The sequence below is a fragment of the Bos indicus x Bos taurus genome, chromosome 2, assembly GCF_003369695.1.
Source record: "Bos indicus x Bos taurus breed Angus x Brahman F1 hybrid chromosome 2, Bos_hybrid_MaternalHap_v2.0, whole genome shotgun sequence".
Classification (NCBI taxonomy): domain Eukaryota; kingdom Metazoa; phylum Chordata; class Mammalia; order Artiodactyla; family Bovidae; genus Bos; species Bos indicus x Bos taurus.
This window is the reverse complement of record NC_040077.1, coordinates 105,977,837-105,998,607: the sequence shown is the minus strand read 5'-3', so window position 1 is coordinate 105,998,607 and position 20,771 is coordinate 105,977,837. Positions and strand designations below refer to the sequence as shown.

General features: G+C 48.9%; 1 protein-coding gene and 1 long non-coding RNA gene across 10 annotated transcripts in view; one reads left to right on the top strand and one right to left on the bottom strand.

Annotated features, from left to right (window-relative positions):
• Positions 1–20,771, top strand: part of TNS1 (tensin 1) — a 216,272-nt gene that overhangs the window by 19,740 nt on the left and 175,761 nt on the right. For all 9 annotated transcript variants that reach the window (XM_027567210.1, XM_027567200.1, XM_027567247.1 and 6 more), the window contains one exon: positions 6,974–7,011. In XM_027567210.1, the coding sequence (XP_027423011.1) occupies positions 6,974–7,011 (38 nt within the window). The remainder of the gene's footprint in view (positions 1–6,973; positions 7,012–20,771) is intronic.
• LOC113907687 lies at positions 5,597–7,188 on the bottom strand. The gene is made up of 2 exons (XR_003515258.1): positions 6,933–7,188; positions 5,597–5,808 (listed from the first exon to the last, which is right to left on the bottom strand). It is a non-coding gene; the product is annotated as an uncharacterized LOC113907687 (long non-coding RNA).

Genomic DNA, 20,771 nt, shown 5'->3' with positions numbered 1-20,771 from the left:
GATGGGGCTTCTGGGCTCCATGAGCTTTGGTTTGACAGGGTCCCTCCCCAGAGGTCCTCATCTTGCAGGGTCCCTGGCCTTCTGTGGGTGTGCTCAGGTGGCGTTGATCCTGAGATGTGTGTCCAGGATATCTGAGGGGTGCTAGGAGGGGGAGGTTGGAGTTCTGCCCTTGTTCCCCTGGAACAGGGGTCAGAGATGCAGGGGACTTTAAAGCAGGCAAGTGAGTGTGGACAGGTCATGGTGGGGCCACCAAGTATCCAGAGAGAGCTGTTCTGTTGCATGGCACTCCAGCTGAGAGAAGAAGCCTTTGTATTTTAAACATTGAGGCAGTTAATGAAGACAAGGGCCCAGGCCCAATCTGCCCTGGAGGCTGCTAGTTGGCTGCCTCATTTTCTGAGCAGAAGTCTGAGACTCAGAGAGGGGAGTGACTTGCTTTGGGTCACACAGCTGTAATAGCAGTCAGGACTAGAACCCAGTTCTCCTGACTCAGAGTTTTTCCATCTAATGGTACAAAGGTGATGGAGATGCTGCTGGTCCAACTAACCCTTATACAGAACAACCTCTGGGCTGGCCAGGTATATTAACTTATTTAGTTCTCACAACAACTCTGTGAGGTCGATGCTTTTATTACCCCCATTTTAGAAATGAGGAGATGAAGGGTCAGAGTGGTTAAGTAACTTGTCCCAGATCACAGAGCTGGTGCATGACCTGCGTCTGAGCTGAGAGTCAGTCTACATGCAGCCAGGTAGGAAAGTGGGTAGATAGAAAGCAGGAGCCCTGGGGGAGTAGGTGAGGATAAATCAACTCCTTCAGTGCTCTCACCCTTTGCCAGGCTTGATCGTAGGTGGTGTTTGCCCTGAAGCACTTAGGAAGACTGACTGTGGTCCCCACCTGCCTTCTCCCCACAGGGGGTGGAGCTGAAGAGTGAAGCTCCCTACCCTCACTTGCATGTTTTCCATTGCTTCAGAATGTCAGCCCTGGTCCCAAGGGTTTAGGCTGCAGAGAATCCTTCCAGTTTGAAATTTACTCCACATTTATTGAGGCTCATCTATGCCAGACCCAGTACTAGGGGAAGGGGCAGGACACAAAGCTACAGAGTTAAAAAGGACCTCCCTTTCTGTCTTAAACAGTTGAATGTGGGGGAGAACAAATAATAACGGAATGCTTAGTCCTCCAAGGTGATAAGAGCTTTGTTGTGGGTTGAGGATTCTTGGAGCACAGAGGGGAGAGGGACCATCTTTGAATGCTTTATTATCCAGGGTGAGCATTTTGAACTGGGCCTTGAAGGATGTATGGGAGTTCACCATTCCAGACATAAGCCTTGTTGACTCAGAGTCTGTGGAGTTTGGTGTGGCAGGGACAGATCTCTTTATGGGCAGTGGCTGGAGGTGGAGGCAAGACGTAGGCTTAATAAGTGTGTTGAGCTGGACAGAGGGTTCTAAGCAGGGGTGTGATATGATCAGTTTGTTCCTTGGAATGGCCTGTGACTCAGTGAATTGAAGGGAGACAAGGCTGGCAGGGGGATGTGGCCCAGGGAAGGATAATTGGTCTGAACTGGTACAGTGGTAGAAAAGGAGGTTTGAGACTCAGCAGCCTCTTTGGATGACTGACTGCTTGGTAAGGTAATGAAAGGGAAGAAGGAATTACAGAGAGGAATATACATATAGTCAGGGAGCGAGGAAGGACCCAAAGGATGGCCTCTAGTACTAGTTCTCAGCGTCAGCCTTTGGCCTCTTGCTTTCTGAAGGATCCTGTGCTCTGGTATCTGTATTAGTTAGCTGTAGCTGTGTAACAAATCACCCTAAGTCTTAGCAGTTTACATCAAGTACAAAATTATTCTCTCACATAGATTCTGTGGGTCAGGGATTCATGAGTAGGGCCTCACCCACATACCTGGGTGGTTTGGACTTGGGTGTCTCATAAAGTTACTGTCAAGATAGCTGGGGCTGTAGTCATCAGAGGGCCTGATGGAGTAAAGATCCACTTCCAAGGTGGTTCAGTTGTGTGCCAGTCAACCTGGTGCTGGCTGGCAGCAGGAGGACTCAGTTGTTCCCCCACACGGCCCCCGCATTGGGCTGAGTGTCCTCATGACACAGTGACTGGCTTCCCCGAGAGTGAGCAATCCAGGAGACAAAGGCTGATAACTTAGCTTCAGAGGTTATACACTATCTTTTCTATAATATACGATTGGTCTATAAACCAGTTCATCGTGTGAGGGGACTGCAGAAGGGTGTGCTTACTGGGAGGTGATTCACACTGGGGCCACCTTGGAGGCTGCCTGCTGCGGTTCCCTTTCTGTGACCCATTTGAACGCATCATTGATCCGAGAAGTGAGAAGCCAGCTGATCAGCATATTTCAAATTACAGCAGGAGGGATGCAAGTTGGAGAGTAGGAATACTGCCCTATGGGAGAATACCGGAGACAGGTGACCAAGATTGTAAAGGCGCCTTCCCTGGAGGGGGCTCGGGGCAAGAGGATTTCCTTGGGTTTGGGATTTCCTTGGGTTTGGGAGCAGGTGCTTCTTAAGGCATAAAAATTCATCTGTGGGGGCTTGACCACACTGGGGCTGCCTGGAACGTGCCACTTGAATTCCATTTGCCAAGCTTTTGTCTTTTGAGCTGGAGGCTGGGGAGGTATTTCTTTGCTCCCCACTGTAGAGCTTTCAAAGACAAGCTCTTTGCATTCCAGCACGTAGGGAGCACTCAGCACATTGTACTGCAATTGCCCAACGATTTCCCCATCTGCCCTCCACTCAAGGGCATTTACTGAGTGTCTGCCCACTGTGTGACAGGCAGGGCTGCCCTGTATAGTCATGCAGGCCGCTCAGTGCCGAGGGTGCCTGCCCAAGAGAGTCCTGGAATTAGTCTGTGCCTTGTTCACCAAGCCATGCATCCAGGCACAGGGCTGGGCCCACCTGGAGAAAGGACATCTTTGTGCCATTCCCACAAAGACAAGGTTGTCAGTGTCCTGGGGGCTGGTCTGCCCAGAGGGTGGGACTTTTTCTAAAAGATGTTGTTTGGCACCGTGTGCTTGTAGCACACACTGATCTAGCTGCTGGGGATACAGGGTGAACAAGACAGACATGTTCCCTGCCCTCATCAGTCTAGTGTGGGGAGGTGTACTATATACAGGTAAGCAGGAATTCCCCAAGATGACTTCAGATTGTGAGCTGTGCTAAGAGGAGTTTTATCAGGGTACTGCTAAGAAAGAATAACGGGGAGCCTACTGTAATTTGAGTGGTCATGGAAAGACCCTTTGGAAGAGATAGCTTTCAGTGGATTCTAGAAGTAGAAGATGGATGTGGATCGGTGAACAGTGGAGAGCTGGGGTGAGGAAGAGCCTTCCAGGCAGTGAGGACAGCAAGTGCAAAGGCCCTGAGGTAGGAAAGAGCCTGATGCACGCTGTGAACGTCAGGAGTATGAAGTCTGATGCTGGAAGAAGATGGAGTCCTGGCTCTCACTGTGCTTCCAGTGTCTAGACTGGGCTTGGAGGCCTGGAGTGGACCCTTAGGGATGTCTTTAAAATTTTTTAACTTACTATTTTTGGCTATTCTGGGTCTTCACTGCTGCACAGGCTTTTCTCTAATTGTGGCGAGCAGGGGCTATTCTTCGTTGTGGTGCGCAGGCTTCTCTTGTTGTGGAGTACAGGCTCTAGGGCATTTGGGCTTCAGTAGCTGTGGCTCTAGAGCACAGGCTCAGTAGTTGTGGCACACGGGCTTAGATGCCTGAGGCATGTGTGATCTTCCCGGATCATGGATTGAACCTGTGTCTCCTGCATTGGCAGAATTCTTTACCACTGAGCCCATCAGGGTAGCCCTTGAGTTCATGCTCAGTTGCTCAGTCATGTCTGACCCTTTTCGACAACAGGCACTGCAGTCCTCCAGGTTCCTCTGTCCATGGGGTTCTCCAGGCAAGAATACTGGAGTGGGTTGTCATTTCCTTTTCCAGGGGAATCTTCCAAACCCAGGGATTGAACCCACATCTCTTGTGTCTCCTGCATAGGCAGGCAGATTCTTTACCACTGAGCCACCTGGGAAGCCTGGGGAGGGAAGCCCTACGGAATGCCTTTTTGATTGACTGTGAGATGCTGTAGGGAGGGTTGCTGCTGCTGCTGCTGCTGCTAAGTCGCTTCAGTCGTGTCTGATTCTGTGCGACCCCAGAGACGGCAGCCCACCAGGCTCCCCCGTCCCTGGGATTCTCCAGGCAAGAACACTGGAGTGGGTTGCCATTTCCTTCTCCAATGCATGAAAGTGAAAAGTGAAAGTGAAGTCGCTCAGTCTTGTCCAACTCCTAGTGACCCCACGGACTGCAGCCTACCAGGCTCCTCCGTCCTTGGGATTTTCCAGGCAAGAGTACTGGAGTTGGGTGCCATTGCCTTCTCCATAGGGAGGGTTATGGCTCAGGAAAAGACTAAGTGTTGGGTGGGGATGATTAAATGGGTGTGTGTGTTAGTTGCTCAGTCATATCTGACTCTTGGACTGTAGACCCAGGACCCCATGAACTGTAGCCTGCCAGGCTCCTCTGTGTGGAATTTCCCAGTCGTGAATATTGGAGTGGATTGCCATTTCCTTCTCCAGGAGACCTTCCCGACCCAGGAATCGAACCCAGGTCTCCTGCATTGCAGGTAGATGCTTTACCATGTGAGCCACCAGGGAAGCCCGATTAAATGGGGATGCACATAAATTCCAGGGGAGATCTTCAGTCAGGTCAATGCAGCAAACATTTATTAAGCCTCTACTCTGTACTAGGCACCACCGTGTCACATATGTGTGTGTGTGTACGTGTTTAAGAGAAAGAGACAGACAGAGAGGGAGAGACAGGGAGACGGAGAGAGAGAGGAGGTCCCTTCCTTGAAGGAGCCAGCAAGTGTAGGAAGAAAGATGGTCAGGAGAAGCACACTCTGTGGTGATGGCTTCAAGGAGGAGGGAACAGTGTCTGGAGAGGCCTCCAGAGGGCCCCAGCACTTATTCTTGTTGTTGTTCAGACGCTAAGTCGTATCTGACTTTGTGATCCCATGGACTGTAGCACGCCAGGCTTCCCTGTCCTTCACTATCTCCCGGAGTTTGCTCAAATTCATGTCCATTGAATTATTATTCTTGAAGACCTGGCATTTGACTAGCAGAGGAGGAGGAGAGCTCCTTGGGTCAAGAGGCACTGGCCCAATGGGCGCCTGCCTGGCTGGAAGGGCCTTCAAAGCTCAGGCCACATGGCCTGAGGCTTTCTCAATTCCACATTCCAAGGCCAGGAAAGGAGGCTCAGGGATGGGAATGGGAAGGCTGCTGGTGTCAGAGTGGAAACACCCTCTGGAGGGGGTTGCCACTTGGGGTGGTGAGGGTGGGACTGAGAAAGAAGCAGAAAGGCTAGAAGGGTGGGCATGACTTGACTTGGGTGGCTGGGGGTGGAGAAGTCCCCGAGCTGGATTGTGTGACTGGTGGGGTCAGGAAAGCTTTGCTTAGCACTGGCTGAGTCACAGGCCTGAGCTGTGGCCAGAACTGGGTTCTGGGAGAACAAGGTCTGGCCAAGGTCACATCGCAGACTCCGCCCAGTGTCCTCCAACTTCTGCCCCACCCCCTACTACCGCAGACAAACCAGAAGCTTTCATGTGAGGAGCCATGGAGGCTTTATTGACAGCTCTGGGCCTTCATGTGTGCCTCGGTCTCCCCTCTTCACTTCGCTGGGGATCTGTTTGGCATGAGGTTGGAAAGGGGTGGGTAACTATAGATTCGGGCTTCTTTGGTGACTCAGCGGTGAAGAATCCGCCTGCCAATACAGGAGACCTGGGTTCGATCCTTGGATTGGGAAGATCCCCTGGAGAAGGAAGTGGCAATCCATTCCAGTATTCTCGCCTAGGAAATCCCACAGATAGAGGAGCCTGGGGGGCTGCAGTCCTTGAGGTTGCAAAGAGTTGGATGTGACTTAGCAACTAAACAACAACAAAACTATGGATCCAGGAGGAAAGGCAGCTGACTGAGACCAGGGCTGTGAGGATCTGGGGTCAGGGTGGCCCCTGGCTCCACAGCCCAGCTGCCTTTGCAGGCCTAAGTGCGTGCAGCAGCTCAGCTCGGGAGACCCCTCACCCCATCTCTGGGACCTGGTGGGAGGGGACTACCAAATCCTGGGTGGAGGGCCCAGGGGGTAGGGCGGGCAGGGCTGGGACATTCCAGGCTGAGGGAACCCCACAGGAAATTTGATTCCAACTTCTGGTAGTGGGAGGGCAGAGCAAGTCCTGGTGTGTGTGTGTGTGTGTGTGTGCGCGCGCGCGCGTGCATGTATGTGTGAGCATGTGTGTGTCTGTGTGTGTTTCAACTCACATGTGTTTTCTCATAAACTTTGTGAGTTTGTGTCCACAGTCTGTCAGCCTGTACTCTGAGGGTCTCCCATGAAATTGTGTGTGGCTTGCCAGTGGGTGTGTGAGGCTGGCTGTGTGTGCTGCGTGTGCACCTATGCTGAGTGTCCGTGTCTAAGTGGTTATTGGTGTCTGTGGGTGTCAATGTGTATGTGTGCGTGCACAGGCCCTCTCCTGGACCGCGAATTGGGTCTGTATGTCTCTCTTTGCCGGAATGAGAGTGATGTGGTTCTGGGGTGCCGCCTGCTGCCTCGTGTGTAAGGCGAGACGGTCCTCTTATTCCTGGCTCGTCTGGCAAGGGGCCTGGGTGGCCAGGACCCAGCCACGGAGTGGGTCCCCTCGTCTCCCGCTGCTCCTCCCAACTTCCCGCGCCCGCCCGAGGGGCTCTAGGCGACGGGGGCCTCGGCGCCTCCTGGGCCGCGGGTCCGCAGTCCCGGGCGTTCCCGCCCCGCAGGCCCCGGGGAGCCACGGCAGCCCCCCGCCCCCTCCTCTCTCCGTCCCTCCTTCCCTCCGTCCCTCCTTCTCTCCCGAGCGCGGGTTGCGGGCGGGGGTGGGAGGAGATTTCGCCGGAGTTTCCATTTCATACCTCGCGGCTAAACTTTCTTTCTGTGTCTCGCCTTCTTGCAGTCTGCAGCTTCTCCTGTCATCGGAAATGCCAGGCCAAGGTAAGGGGGCTGCGGCCGCCCGGTCCCGTGGGGGACTGGAGGGCCGGACGGGCTTGGGGTCCCGGGACGGGAGCGGGGGCGCCGGCGGGCCGGGGGCGGTGCCCCGATCGTACCCTCCTTCTCTCTTTGTTTATGCAAAGCTCCTGGGCCCCTGAGCGGACTCGGGTCAAGGTGAAGGCGAGGACTGGGGGCGGGGGGCTGCGAGCGGGGGATGGGGGCGCGATGCGCAGGCTCGGCGGCTGCTGGGGGGTGGCTGGCGGAGACCGAGCTCCGGGGGCAGGGCCTTTGAAGGTATTTCCCCTTAGTTCTCCAGGGGGTGGTATGGAGGGGCAGAGGGATGCTTTACAATCACCCCGTGGGCCGCGCGTGGAGCTCTAGTCGGCCGGATTTGGCGGGATGGGGGTCACAGCCACAGGACCGCGAGGGCGGGAGCAGGGGATAGGTAGGGGGAGGAGGGGTGAGGTGGAAAAAGGTCAGAGCTCAGGGTCGCGACCTCTGGGCCTGGAACCTCCTGAGCGACCATCCTACTCTATTGGCGGTGTCCCACTTTTCGCCCTCGGTTTCCTCATCAGTGTTGCCTGGCTGGTCTTGGGGGAGAGAAAAACCAGAGGCAGGAAGACCAGAGGGTTTGCTTCGTCCTGATTGGCCGAGCTGGCTGATCCCTGGGCTGGCTGTATCCTCTCAGGCCCTGGCAGAAGAGTGATGGATCACCCGTGGCAGCCTTCTGGAGTCATGGGGGTGGGGGCGACACCAGGCTGGATTATGATGGATTACTTGGGAAGGAAATTGTTCTGTCAGATGCGCCCAGCTTTCTGGAGCTGGAAATGCCCTGCCTTTCCTAGGCAGCCAGTCTGCGTGCCTTCCTCCATTATTGTTAATATCCTCCCTGCCCTCTAACCCCTCCCTTTGCCATTCACCCTTGATCTTTTAGGAAGGAGTTCAGGGAATGGAAGGAGGAGGAAAGATGCTTCAAAAAGGAACTTTGAGCAGCGGAAGCCCAGCAGAGCATCTTCTGCTCTGCTTCTTATTAGCTGGGTAAACTTCTCTGAGCCTCTGTTTCATTTTTAAGGATGTGGGAATAAGAAAAGGCTATTGACGAGGATGAGATGGGATAATACGTGTGATGCCCAGCGCAGTTCCTGAGACACAACAGGTGCTCAAAACATAGCGGGTAATTGATGATTATCAGTTGGTAGCTCTGAGGGCCAAGGGTTACCTTGTAGAAAGGTGACACTTGTAGACCTTGTAGACTCAGCAGGTCTCTCTGAGAGGGGACCCACTTCCTCCTGAGGGACTTTTGCTCAGGCCTTGCTGAGGGCTGTTGTCCTCTTCATCTGGAAACTCCAGGCTCTCCCAGCACAAGTGTCAAAGGCCTGGCTTGTTCTTGCCATCTGGATGGTTTCTGCCTCTTCTGTTGTCTTCTGCTTTTCTGACTCCCTCAGCCTTTTCACTCCAGGTGGGGAGTGAGTTTTTGCTTCTCCTTCCATCTCCTTCCTTGATCTCTTCATTTAGAGCAGAGTTTTCCCACTCTTAATCCCAGAACTTTCTGGTGTTCTTGCTCCTCCCCAATATGCCCCCTCCTTCCTGCACGTGTTTCTCTCAATGACAGTGGACACTTACAGTGCTGTAGGCCTTAGAAAGCACTTCAATGCATTATCGATTCTGTTCTTTTAATTCTACCAGAGGATAAAACAGGCTGAAAGATCCTATGGTTTTACAAATAAGGAAACCGAGGCACCCAAAGGTTGAATGACTTTCCCAAGGTCTCCCAGTATAAACCCTCACCCACCTCTGTCTCCGGGCCCTTGTACTTCCTTCTAAACGTCCCCTCCTTGCCTATGGGCAGACATTCCTTGGTCCCTAGCTGCCCCTCCCTCTTTGCCATCCATCTCTTGCAGTTGTGGATGTAGTCAGAGAGGAGAAGGGGATGAATGCACAGTGAAGGGTCTGAGCAGGCTAATGGTGGTGGCTGGGGGGTCGGGGGGGAGTGTTCTGGAGAGGCTGAGAAGTATGATAGAAGATGGCTTCTTGTTGTACAGCTGCCTCCTGTGTGGAGGCAGAGGGATGACAAAGATGACTTCTGGGGATGGTGTGCAGCCTGCTTGGCACTTCTCATATATGCTGGGAGTCAGAATATACCAGGCTGCAGCAGCCCTGCTCTGCCCAGCCAAAGAGGCCAACGTGGAGGGGAGAGGTGGACTGCCAGGGCAGCAGCCAGCCGGCCGGACAGATGGGCCTTTTGTAGGATTTTCCTCTGTAGGAAATGGGACGCACTGGTGCTGTGAGCTCCACCCAGCTGGCAAGCCTCTCCCCTAAAACCACAGTTCTTACTACCACCCTGCTGTTTCCTTTTGCTGGGAAAGGGTGATGTGAGCCCCAGAACACACAGCAGAGCTCTGTACTCCAGCTTTTATAACCAGATCAACTTGGAGGTCATCTCATCCATCCCCCTGCCTCTAGACAGGATTCATTAAATCAGTGTTTTTTGAGCTCTTTCCATGTGCCAGACATTGTTGTAGGTGAACAAGACCAAGAAAGCCTTTGCCCTCATGGGACTGACATTCGAACATGGGAGACAGATGATAAATAGGCAACCAAGTTATGAAGGAAATGAGCTAGAGTGGAGGTTAGGGGATGATTAGGCTAAGTGTCCCAGGGAGACTCCTCCAAGGGAGTGTTGTGTGAGGTGAGACCCAAATGATGTTACATGATGATTTGAGAGACGGAAAGAGCCAGTACAAAGTTCCAGAGGTGAGCTGAGCTTGTCACACTTCAAAGAGGGCTGTGTAGAGTAGAGAGCGCTGGAGAGGAGAGAGCTGGAGGGTTTTGAGCAGCAAAGACATAAGCCGCACTTCACTTGGAGAAGGCCATTCTCACCTTGAGCCGGCAAAAGGGCAGGAGCAGGGAGATGGGCCGAGGTGGCTGACGTTGCCCACGTGAGAGTGGCTGGCAGTATAGTCCCTGGTGCTTGAGGGAAAGACGGTGAGAAGGGACCAGACCTGGGGTGCATGGTGGGCCAGAGCCCAGAGCCTGGCTAGTAGAGGGGGTGTTGGCTGTGAGAGATAGAATGGGATGACTCCCAGGTTTTTGGCCGGAGTCACTGGGTACACGTGGTTCCATTTACTGAGACAGATGAAGTGTATGAGAAACTTCCAGTGAAGAGGGTGCCGGGATGTCTGCTTTGTTTGGTCTCTTGTTTCACAGTTCCTTTCCCACGCACTGGGGAATTCTTGCTGACGTTGATCCTCCTCTGTCCTCTCAAATTCAGCTCAGTCTGGCCACCCCTCTAGTAAGTGGCTGGCTCTGGATGCCTAAACATTCTTTCGCTCAGGCTGTTCCTGCAGCATGAACCCAGGACTCTGAGAGGTGCCCTGTTATTTATAGTCACAATACAATGTAACAAGTTACCCTCAAATTTAGTAGCTTAAAGCAGCCAACACACAGTTTCTATGAGTCAGAAACTTGGGGGTGGCTTGGTGGGATTTGGTTCTAGCCTGGGGTCTCTCCTGGGGTGGCAGTCCAGATGTCAGCTGGCGCTATAGTTGTCTGAAGGCCTGATGGACTGGATCTGTTCCAGGATGGTTTACTCTTGTGGCTAACAAGTTGGGGCTGGCTTTTGGCAGGAGGTCTGTTTTTTGCTACACAGACATCTCCGTAGGACTGCTTGGGTATCCTCACAACATGGCAGTAGCTGCCTCAGAGTGGGTGAATCAAGAACACAAGGCGGAAGCCTTGAGTCTTGGAAGACGAACACCGTTTCTGCGATATGCTGTTAGTTAATGCAAGTCAGTCGCATTGAGAGGAACTTCCCTGGTGGCTCAGACGATAAAGAATCCAACTGCAATGCAGGAGACCGGGGTTTGATCCCTGGGTCGAGAAGATTCCCTAGAAAAGGGAATGGCTAATCACTCCAGTATTCTTGCCTGGAGAATTCCATGGACAGAAGAGCTTGGTGAGCTACAGTCCTTGGGATCACAAAGAGTCGGATACAACTGAGCAACTACCACTTTAGCCCCATTGAGTGTGGGAAGGGCCTTGGAGACAAGAATCATTGAGACCATTTGGAGGCTGACTTCCACAGATTTCCAGGAAGAGAGCAAAACTGATCTGGCTTTTGGAAGGTCTCAAGAGTGGTGGGAAGGGCAAGACATAGGAATTAGACTTACCTGGATTTGAACTCTACCTCTGCTGCCTTCCAGCTGTGTCAGCTGGGTTATAGAGGATTAGGTGCCCATTGGCACATAGTAGGCATCTTCTCCTTTCTTGGAACCATAGGCAAAAATAGAAAAAAGCCCGTATATTCTGTGCCTCATTCTTTGCAAATTGGAGCTGTTTGAGAGGAAATGCTGGAAGAGGGGCCCTAGTGCTCAGCTCAGAGTAGACTGAGCTGTTTATTACACTTAGAACTGTTGAGAGATATGATGCGCCCTCAACTTGTAGAATAGTGCCTGTTTGGTAGTAGAGGTTCCATGAAGAAATAAAGGAGTGGAATAAAGGAATGTTGAGAAACAAGAAGTTCCTACGTAGCGAGAGGCTGAGGGAGTAGATGAAAGCAGAAAAGAAGGAGCAGAAAAACCATTTTAAAACCCCTTCAAAATGCTCTCCTACCACTTGACACAAAGATGCTCCAAATAAAGAATTCCCTGGTGGTCCAGTGGTTAGGACTTGGTGTTTTCACTGCGTGGGCCTGGGTTTGATATCTGACTGGGAACTAAGATCCTGTAAGCTGTATGGTACAGCCAATAGAAGAGAGAGAGAGAGAAAAAAAAGATGCTCCAAATAATAAATCTAGTCATTTACATTTTCTAGTTGGGATACAACTCACATATCATCAACTGATAAATTTGTACATGTTTATAACCAGATCAAGAGCTAGAACATTTCTAGCACCCCAGAAGCAGTCCTTATGCCCCCCTCCAATCAGTATCCCCCAAAGGTAATTGCTAGTCTTACTTATAACATCAGAGATTAGTATTGCCTGTTTATGAACTTCATATAAATTGAATTATGCAGTATGTTTACTTTTGTGTCTGGCTTATTTCACTCAGCATTATGTCCGGGAGGCTCATTTGTGTTCTAGTGAGTTGCGGTGGTTCATTCTTTTTTTATTGCTATGTTGTATTCCAGTAGGTGAATAAACCACAATTTATTTATCCATTCCATTGTGTATTGCCTTTTGGGTTATCTCCAATTTGGAACTATAATGAACAGACCTACTACGAACATTTAATCACCTGTATCTACACTGAACTTTGTAATGCACAAAACATTTTCCCTCACCCTCTCAGTCCTAAGAGGTGGGCAGAGCTCATGGGAGCCCCATTTTATAGATCTGTTGTTGAGGCTCAGGGAGGGTCTTGGCTAAGGGCACCTTGATGTCAGTAGCTTTCTGGTACTGCCCTGGGAAAAATGGGTGGGAAGCAGGTGAGAAGGGAAGTGAGTTGAGAGCGAGCCAGAGAAACGGAGACAAATAGAAGGGGCTGATTCAGGCACTGGCATTTCATCGTGCTTCCTGGAAGCCCCACTCTCTAGTTGCCCCTCCAAATCTCTTTTTTAAAAAAGCTAGTTCCATTAAAAAAGAATATTTATATTTGGCTTTGCAGCGTCTTAGTTGGGGGTCTTAGTTTCAGCCTGGGGTTAGTTGCTCTGTGGCATGTGGAATCTTGGCTTCCAGACCAGGGATCGAACAAATTCCCTGGTCCTGCCTAGACCCCCCAGACCCCCCAGACTCCCTGCGCTGCCGCCCCTCACCCCACCTTCCCCCGCATAAATTTCTCCAGGGGAGCAAATTGTGAGTTTCCCTTAGTCCCCACCCTTAAGTCTCATAGGGGTCCTCGTCTTTCCCCATTGTTTCTCTCAGTTGAGGACTTAAAATGAATGGCCCAGGATTTGTCTTCCACTTTTATTTGAGCACGTGCACAGTGTGTATATACACAGTAGATTTTCTTCTGTTTTGCTTTTCTCCTCACTCGCCTGCTATAGGGTTCCACAGTCTCCATATACATTTGTTCATTTATGTATTTAATATTTTAAAGGAGATTTTCGGTTGGTTTTCTTTTTATTTGTCATTTTAAACATAGTTTGTCTTTTAAAAATTTATTTGTAAAATATTAGTGTATGATATACAATGTTGTGTTAGTTTCTGCTGTATAACAGCTATATGTATACGTATATCCCCTCCCTCTTGAGCCTCTCTCCCATCCGCCCCACTCTTCTAGGTCATCACAGAGCACCCAGCTGAGCTCCTTGTGCTATACAGCAGCTTCCCACTAGCTATCTGTTTTACACGTGGTAGTGTATGTATTCACATACATCCTCTCCCAATTTGTCCCACCCTCCCCTTCCCACCAGGCTGGTTGGTTTACAGAAAAGTTGCAAAGATAACACAGAGTTCCTGTGCAGCCCACACCCAGGTTCCCCTAATCTGGATACAGTGTTTGAGAAAGCCTCTTTTTACTCCTGATCTGCCCCCTTGTTTTGAAAGCAGTTCTAGCAGACAAGAGTGGCTTCTTCCAGCAAAATGCTGGTTGTCCATTCCGGGTCTGATAAGAATTCAAAGAGCCAGGTAGCTGCAGAGCAGGCAAATTGCTGGGACCCACACCTCAGCCTCCAGGCAGTCCCTTCTCACCTTGCTGCCTTTACCTTCTCCTGCCCTTGGGCTTCCCTGGTGGCTCAGATGGTAAAAGCGTCTGCCTACAATGCGGGAGACCTGGGTTTGATCCCTGGGTCAGGAAGATCCCTGGAGAAGGAAATGGCAACCCACTCAAATACTCTTGCTTGGAAAATCCCATGGACGGAGGAGCCTGATAGGCTATAGTCCATGGGGTCCCAAAGAGTCAGACACGACTGAGCCACTTCGCTTCACCCTTGGGCTTCGTTGGTGGCTCAGTGGTAAAGAATCCGCCTCCCAGTGCAGGAGACCCTGGTTTGATCCCTGGGTTGGGAAGATTCCCTGGAGAAGGAAATGGCAACCCACTCTAGTATTCTTGCCTGGGAAATCCCACAAACAGGAGTCTGGCGGGCGGCAGCCCACGGGGTCGCAAAGAGTTGGACACTACTGAGCAACCAAACAACAACGATAACACCCTCTTCCCAGCCCTGGCTCCTCGTTTCCCTCTGCACCAGGGGCATGAAGGGAGGAGGCTGCAGCAATGACTTGGTCCCCTCCCCTGTACCAGAGGGGTTTAAATCCCATCCTTTAAGCTTGAAAGGAAAGGAAATCCTATAATTAACCCCCATCTTTCAGTCACATTATTCAATCACATTACATAGCACCTTTCCTGCTCTCTCATAAACACACCTGCAGCCTCCCTGCGCAGTTGTTGGAGACTTGCTGTGTTTTCCTGCTACTGAGATAGCAGGATAGCAGGAGGAGGTTCATGGCTCTAAGACCCATCGATTGCTCTGAGTGCAGTGAGTGTTTTGGACTCGGAAACAGACTGTTGAGTTTAAATGTCTTCTACATTAACAACTGGCTGTGTGACCCTGTCAAGGGTTTTAACCTCTCTGAGCTCCAGTTTCCTCATCTGTAACATGGATTATAATAGGACCTGACTTGTAGGGCTCTGTGATACCTGGACTAAAATACTAAGCTCAAAATAAGTGGTCAAAATGTTGCTAATATTTATTTTGTATTCTTCTTGCTGCTTCTAACTCTGTTGTTGTTTTGTAGCTAAATCGTGTCTGGCTCTTTGCAACCCCATGGACTGTAGGCAGCCACCCTTCCCAGGCTTCTTTGTCCATGAGATTCCCAGGCAAGAATACTGGAGTAGGTTGCCATTTCCTTCTCCAGGGGCTTTTCCTGGCCCTGGGATCAAACCCCTTCTCCTGCGTTAGCAGGTGAATTCTTTACCATTGTGCCACCTGGGAAGCAGAGAGTGAATTCCCTGGTGGTCCAGGGATTAGAACTCTGGGCTTCCACTGCAGGGGCAGAAAAAAAAGGTGGGGAGAATTTGAGGGACCAACCAAGGTTGCTGAGGGCACCGGTGTCAGGCAAGACTAGATGCTGACATGTGTTTGGCTTCTCTTTTCCCTCTCCACTGTCAAGGAAGAATGAGGAAACAGATGTCAGCAAATATAATTTGTCTTTTGCTTACTTGCTTGCCTCAGGGCACCGAGACCTGTAGTCATGGTTCCAGATCTTGTCTGTACTTTAGGATCACTGGGGTGCTTTAAAGGTAGTGCTACCTGGGTCCTCCTCCCCAGGGAATCTGATTTAATTGGTTTGGGCCATGATCCGGGCATTGGGGTTTTTGAAAGTAGCCGCCAGAGTTGGGAGTGTAAAATGGGGCAACCATTTTGGAAAGCCGTTGACCATTCCCTAAAAAGTTAAACATGCATTTGCCTTATAACCCAGCAATTCCACTCCAAGATATTTACCCAAGAGAAATGAAAACACGTCCCTTGCACATAAATTCTTAGCAGCTTTATTCATAATAGTCCCAAACTGGAAAAACTCAATTAGTCAACAACAGCTGAATGGACAAATCATGACGTAAAGTTCCCGTGGAATACTACTCGGTAATAAAAACGAATGAACTCTTATTATGCGCAGCATCGCTGATGAATCTCAAAAACACTGGGCTTAGTGAAAGAAGCCAGACACAAATGGAAAAAATGGTTCCATTTTTATGAAATTCTTAACAAGGCAAAACTCTCATGACAAAAAGCAGAGTGGTACTTTTCTGGATCTGGGGGGTGGTGGGAAGATTGTTTCCAAAAGCGTGTGAGGGAACTTTTTTTTGGACGGTATATAGATGTCCTTTATCTCGATTGTGGTGGTCGTGCTTACCCAGAGTACGTATTTGTCAAATTCACTGAACTATATTCTTAAAAGGGATGCCTTTATTGTATATAAATTATGTCAATAAAGTTGATTTAAATAAGTTTCCCAGCTGAGTCCACTGTGCAGCCAGTCTGGAGAATCGCTGGTCTGCAGCTTTTGAAGACCCGTCTCTGCCCTTGCTGTCTTGGTCAGCACCCAGCACAGTGCCTAGTGTATAATAGCGCTTTCAGCAGCCAAGGACCTCTCCTAGTCATCTTTTTTTTTTTAATAGCAACTTTATTGAGGTGTAATTCACATACAATACAATTCACCCTTTTAGAATGTATGATTCAGTGGTGTTTTGTGTATTCAATGTTGTGCAGCCATCACCACAGTCAATATATCATCTTGAAACTTCATACATTAATTTTTTTTTTATTTTACTGAAGTATAGTTGATTTACAATGTTGTGTTGATTTCTGCTGTACAGCAAAGTGACTCCCTTATACATTTATATACATCCTTTTTCATTTGCTTTTCCGTTATGGTTTATCGCAGGATATTGCGTATTGTTCCCTATGCCATACAGTAAGACCTTGTTGTTTATCTAGTCTCTAGATGGATTGTGTGTGTTTAGTCTCTCAGTCCTGTCCAACTCTTTGCGACCCCATGGACTGCAGCCCACCAGGCTCCTGTGTCCATAGGATTCTCTAGGCAAGAATACTGAAGTGGGTTGCCATGGCCTTCTCCGGGGATCTTTCTAACTAAGGGATCGAACCCAGGTCTCCTGCATTGCAGGTGAATTCTTTACCATCTAAGCCGTCAGGGATGTCCATGAATACTGGAATGGGTAGTGTATCTCTTCTCCAGGGGATCTTCCAGACCTAGGAATCGAACTAGGGTCTCCTACATGGCAGGTGGACTCTTCACCAGCTGAGCCGCCAGGGAAGCTTGTTCTATATATAATAGTTTGCATCTGCTGATCAAAGCTCCCAGCCCACCCCTCCCAAGCTCCCTCTCCCACTTGGCAACCAGGTCTGTTCTCTGTGTCCATGAGTCTGTTTCTATTGCATAGATAAGTTCATTTGAGTCACATTTTAGAGTCTACATTTGTGATGTTGTATGTTTGTCTTTCTGTCTGACATTTCATGTAGTATGGTAGTTTCTAGGCCCATCCTTGTTGCTGCAAATAGCATCACTTCATTCTTTTTATGGCTGAGCAGTATTCCATTGAATGGCACCCCACTCCAATACTCTTGCCTGGCAAATCCCATGGACGGAGGAGCCTGGTAGGCTGCAGTCCATGGGGTTGCTAAGAGTTGGACACGACTGAGCGACTTCACTTTCACTTTTCACTTTCATGCATTGGAGAAGGAAATGGCAACCCACTCCAGTGTTCTCGCCTGGAGAATCCCAGGGACGGGGGAGCCTGGTGGGCTGCCGTCTATGGGGTCGCACAGAGTCGGCCACGACTGAAGCGATGCAGCAGCAGCAGCAGTATTCCATTGCGTGTGTGTGTATGTACATACGCTGCCTCTTCTTTGCCCATTCATCTGTTGATGGACATCTGTTGATGGAAACAAACGTCCTTGTTTCCATGTCTTGACTATTGTAATTAGCGCCGCTAATTACACAGGGGTGCGTGCATCTTTTTGAATTAGAGTTTGAGTATACAGTGGGATTGCTGAATGGCAACTCTTTTTAGCTTTTTGAGGAACCTCCATACTGTTTTCAGTAGTGGCTGTACCAACTTACAGTCCCACCCATAGTGTAGGAGAGTTCCTTTACCGCCATACCCTCTCCAGCATTTGAGAGACCCCCTACATTTTAACTGTCCCTCAACCCCTCTCCTTCCCATACCCTGGCCCCAGCCCTAAGCAACCACTAATCTGCTTTTTATCTCCACGTTATTTCTCTATTCTGGAGATGTCATATAAATGGAATAGCAGAATGTATGTTCTTTAGGGCTGGCTTCTTTCACTTAACATAATGTTTTTAAGGTACATCCTTTTTATGGCCTAATAATATTGCACTGTATGAGTATACCACATTTTGTTTATCCATTTATCAGTTGATGGACTTTTGGATTGTTTCCATCTTTTGGTTATTGTGAATATGCTGACATGAATATTCATGAGCAAGTTTTCATGGGGATATATGTTTTCTTTTTTTAAAAAATTATTTATTTTAATTGGAGGATAATTACAATATTACAATGGCTTTTGCCATACATCAGTATGAATTGGCTCTAGGGGAAACAGTGTCAGACTTTATTTTTTTGGGCTCCAAAATCACTGCAGATGGTGACTGCAGCCATGAAATTGAGACGCTTGCTCCTTGGAAGACAGGTTATGACCAACCTAGATAGCATATTGAAAAGCAGAGACACTACTTTGCCAACAAAGGTCTGTCTAGTCAAGGCTATGGTTTTTCCAGTGGTCAGGTATGGATGTGAGAGTTGGACCATGAAGAAAGCTGAGCGCTGAAGAATTGATGCTTTTGAACTGTGGTGTTGGAGGAGACTCTTGAGAGTCACTTTTACTGCAAGGAGATCCAACCAGTCCATTCTGAAGGAGATCAGCCCTGGGTGTTCTTTGGAAGGAATGATGCTAAAGCTGAAACTCCAGTACTTTGGCCACCTCATGTGAAGAGTTGACTCATTGGAAAAGACGCTGATGCTGGGAGGGATTGTGGGCAGGAGGAGAAGGGGACGCCAGAGGATGAGATGGCTGGATGGCATCACTGACTCGATGGACATGAGTCTGAGTGAACTCTGGGAGTTGATGATGGACAGGGAGGCCTGGCGTGCTGCAATTCATGGAGTCGCAAAGAGTCGGACACGACTGAGTGACTGAACTGAACTGAACTGATACATGTGTCCCCCCATCCTGAAGCCCTCTTCCACCTCCCTCCCCATCTATCCCTCCAGGTTGTCACTGGACATATGTTTTCACTTCTCTTGGCTCTATCTATCTAGTTATCTCTACCTATGAGTGAAATTATGGGGTTCTGTTTTAACTCTACATTTAACTTTTTGAGGAACTCTCAGGCTGTTTTCCAAAGTAGCTAATATTAGTTTTCTAGGTCTGCTGTAGGAAAGTATCACAGACTGACTTAAAACAACAGAAATTTCTTGTTTCACAGCTCTGGAGGCTTAAATGTCCAAAATTGGACCATATGCCTCTGAAAACTGTAGGGAGAAGCCTTCCTTGTGTCTTTGGGTGGGTTGCTGGCAATCTTTGATGTTTCTTGGGTTATAGATACTTCACTTTGATCTTTATCTTCACATGGTATTTTCTCCTTGTGTCCTCTTATCATCTTTTCTCTGTGTATGTCTGTCTCTGTGTCCAAGTTTTACAAGGACACCAGTCATATGGGATTAAGGCCCACCACAATGATCACATTTTAACTTGATGACCTCATTAAAGACTCTACTTCCAAATAAGGTCACATCTAAGGGATGAGGAATTAGGACTTCAACATACCTCTTTTGGGGGTGGGTACACAACTCAACTTACAACATAGCTGCACCATTTTATATTTGCACCAACAATGTATAAAGATTCTGATTTCTCTATGTCCTCATGAACACTTATTTGACTTTTTGATTATAGCCATCCTAATAGATATGAAGTGATATCTCACTGTGGTTTTGATTTGATTTCCCTGATGATGATGTTGAGTATTTTTTTCATGTGCTTATTGGTCATGGATATATCTTTTGTTGAGAAATGTCTTTTCAGATTCTTGCCCATTGAAAAAATTAAATTATTTGCCTCTTTATTGTTGAGTTATAAGAGTTCTTTGTATATTTAGGATACAAGTTCCTTATCAGATACGTCATTTGAGATATATTTTCCCCCATCCTGTGGATTGTCTTTTTACTTTGTAGCACACACGTTTTAAAATGTGATTTAGTCCAATTTATCTCTTTTTTTGTTTGTTTGTTTGTCTGTGATTTTGGTATCATCAGTCAGTCAGTCATTTCAGTCACTCAGTCGTGTCCGACTCTTTGCGACCCCATGAATCGCAGCATGCCAGGCCTCCCTGTCCATCACCAACTCCCGGAGTTCACTCAGACTCACGTCCATCGAGTCAGTGATGCCATCCAGCCATCTCATCCTCTGTTGTCCCCTCTCCTCGCCCCCAATCCCTCCCAGTATGAGAGTCTTTTCCAATGAGTCAACTCTTCACATGAGGTGGCCAAAGTACTGGAGTTTCAGCTTTAGCATCATTCCTTCCAAAGAACACCCAGGGCTGATCTCCTTCAGAATGGACTGGTTGGATCTCCTCGAAGTCCGAGGGACTCTCAAGAGTCTTCTCCAACACCACAGTTCAAAAGCATCAATTTTCAGTGCTCAGCTTTCTTCACGGTCCAACTCTTACATTCATACCTGACCACTGGAAAAACCATAGCCTTGACTAGACGGACCTTTGTTGGCAAAGTAGTGTCTCTGCTTTTCAATATGCTATCTAGGTTGGTCATAACTTTCCTTCCAAAGAGTAAGTGTCTTTTAATTTCATGGCTGCAGTCACCACCTGCAAGTGATTTTGGAGCCCCAAAAAATAAAGTCTGACACTGTTTCCACTGTTTCCCCATCTATTTCGCATGAAGTGATGGGACCAGATGCCATGATCTTCGTTTTCTGAATGTTGAGCTTTAAGCCAACTTTTTCACTCTCCTCTTTCACTTTCATCAAGAGGCTTTTTAGTTCCTCTTCACTTTCTGCCACAAGGGTGGTGTCATCTGCATATCTGAGGTTATTGATATTTCTCCCAGCAGTCTTGATTCCAGCTTGTGCTTCTTCCAGCCCAGCGTTTCTCATGATGTACTTTGCATATAAGTGAAATAAGCAGGGTGACAATATACAGCCTTGACGTACTCCTTTTCCTATTTGGAACCAGTCTGTTGTTCCATGTCCAGTTCTAAGTGTTGCCTCCTGACCTGCATATGCTGCTGCTGCTGCTAAGTCACCTCAGTCGTGTCCAACTCTGT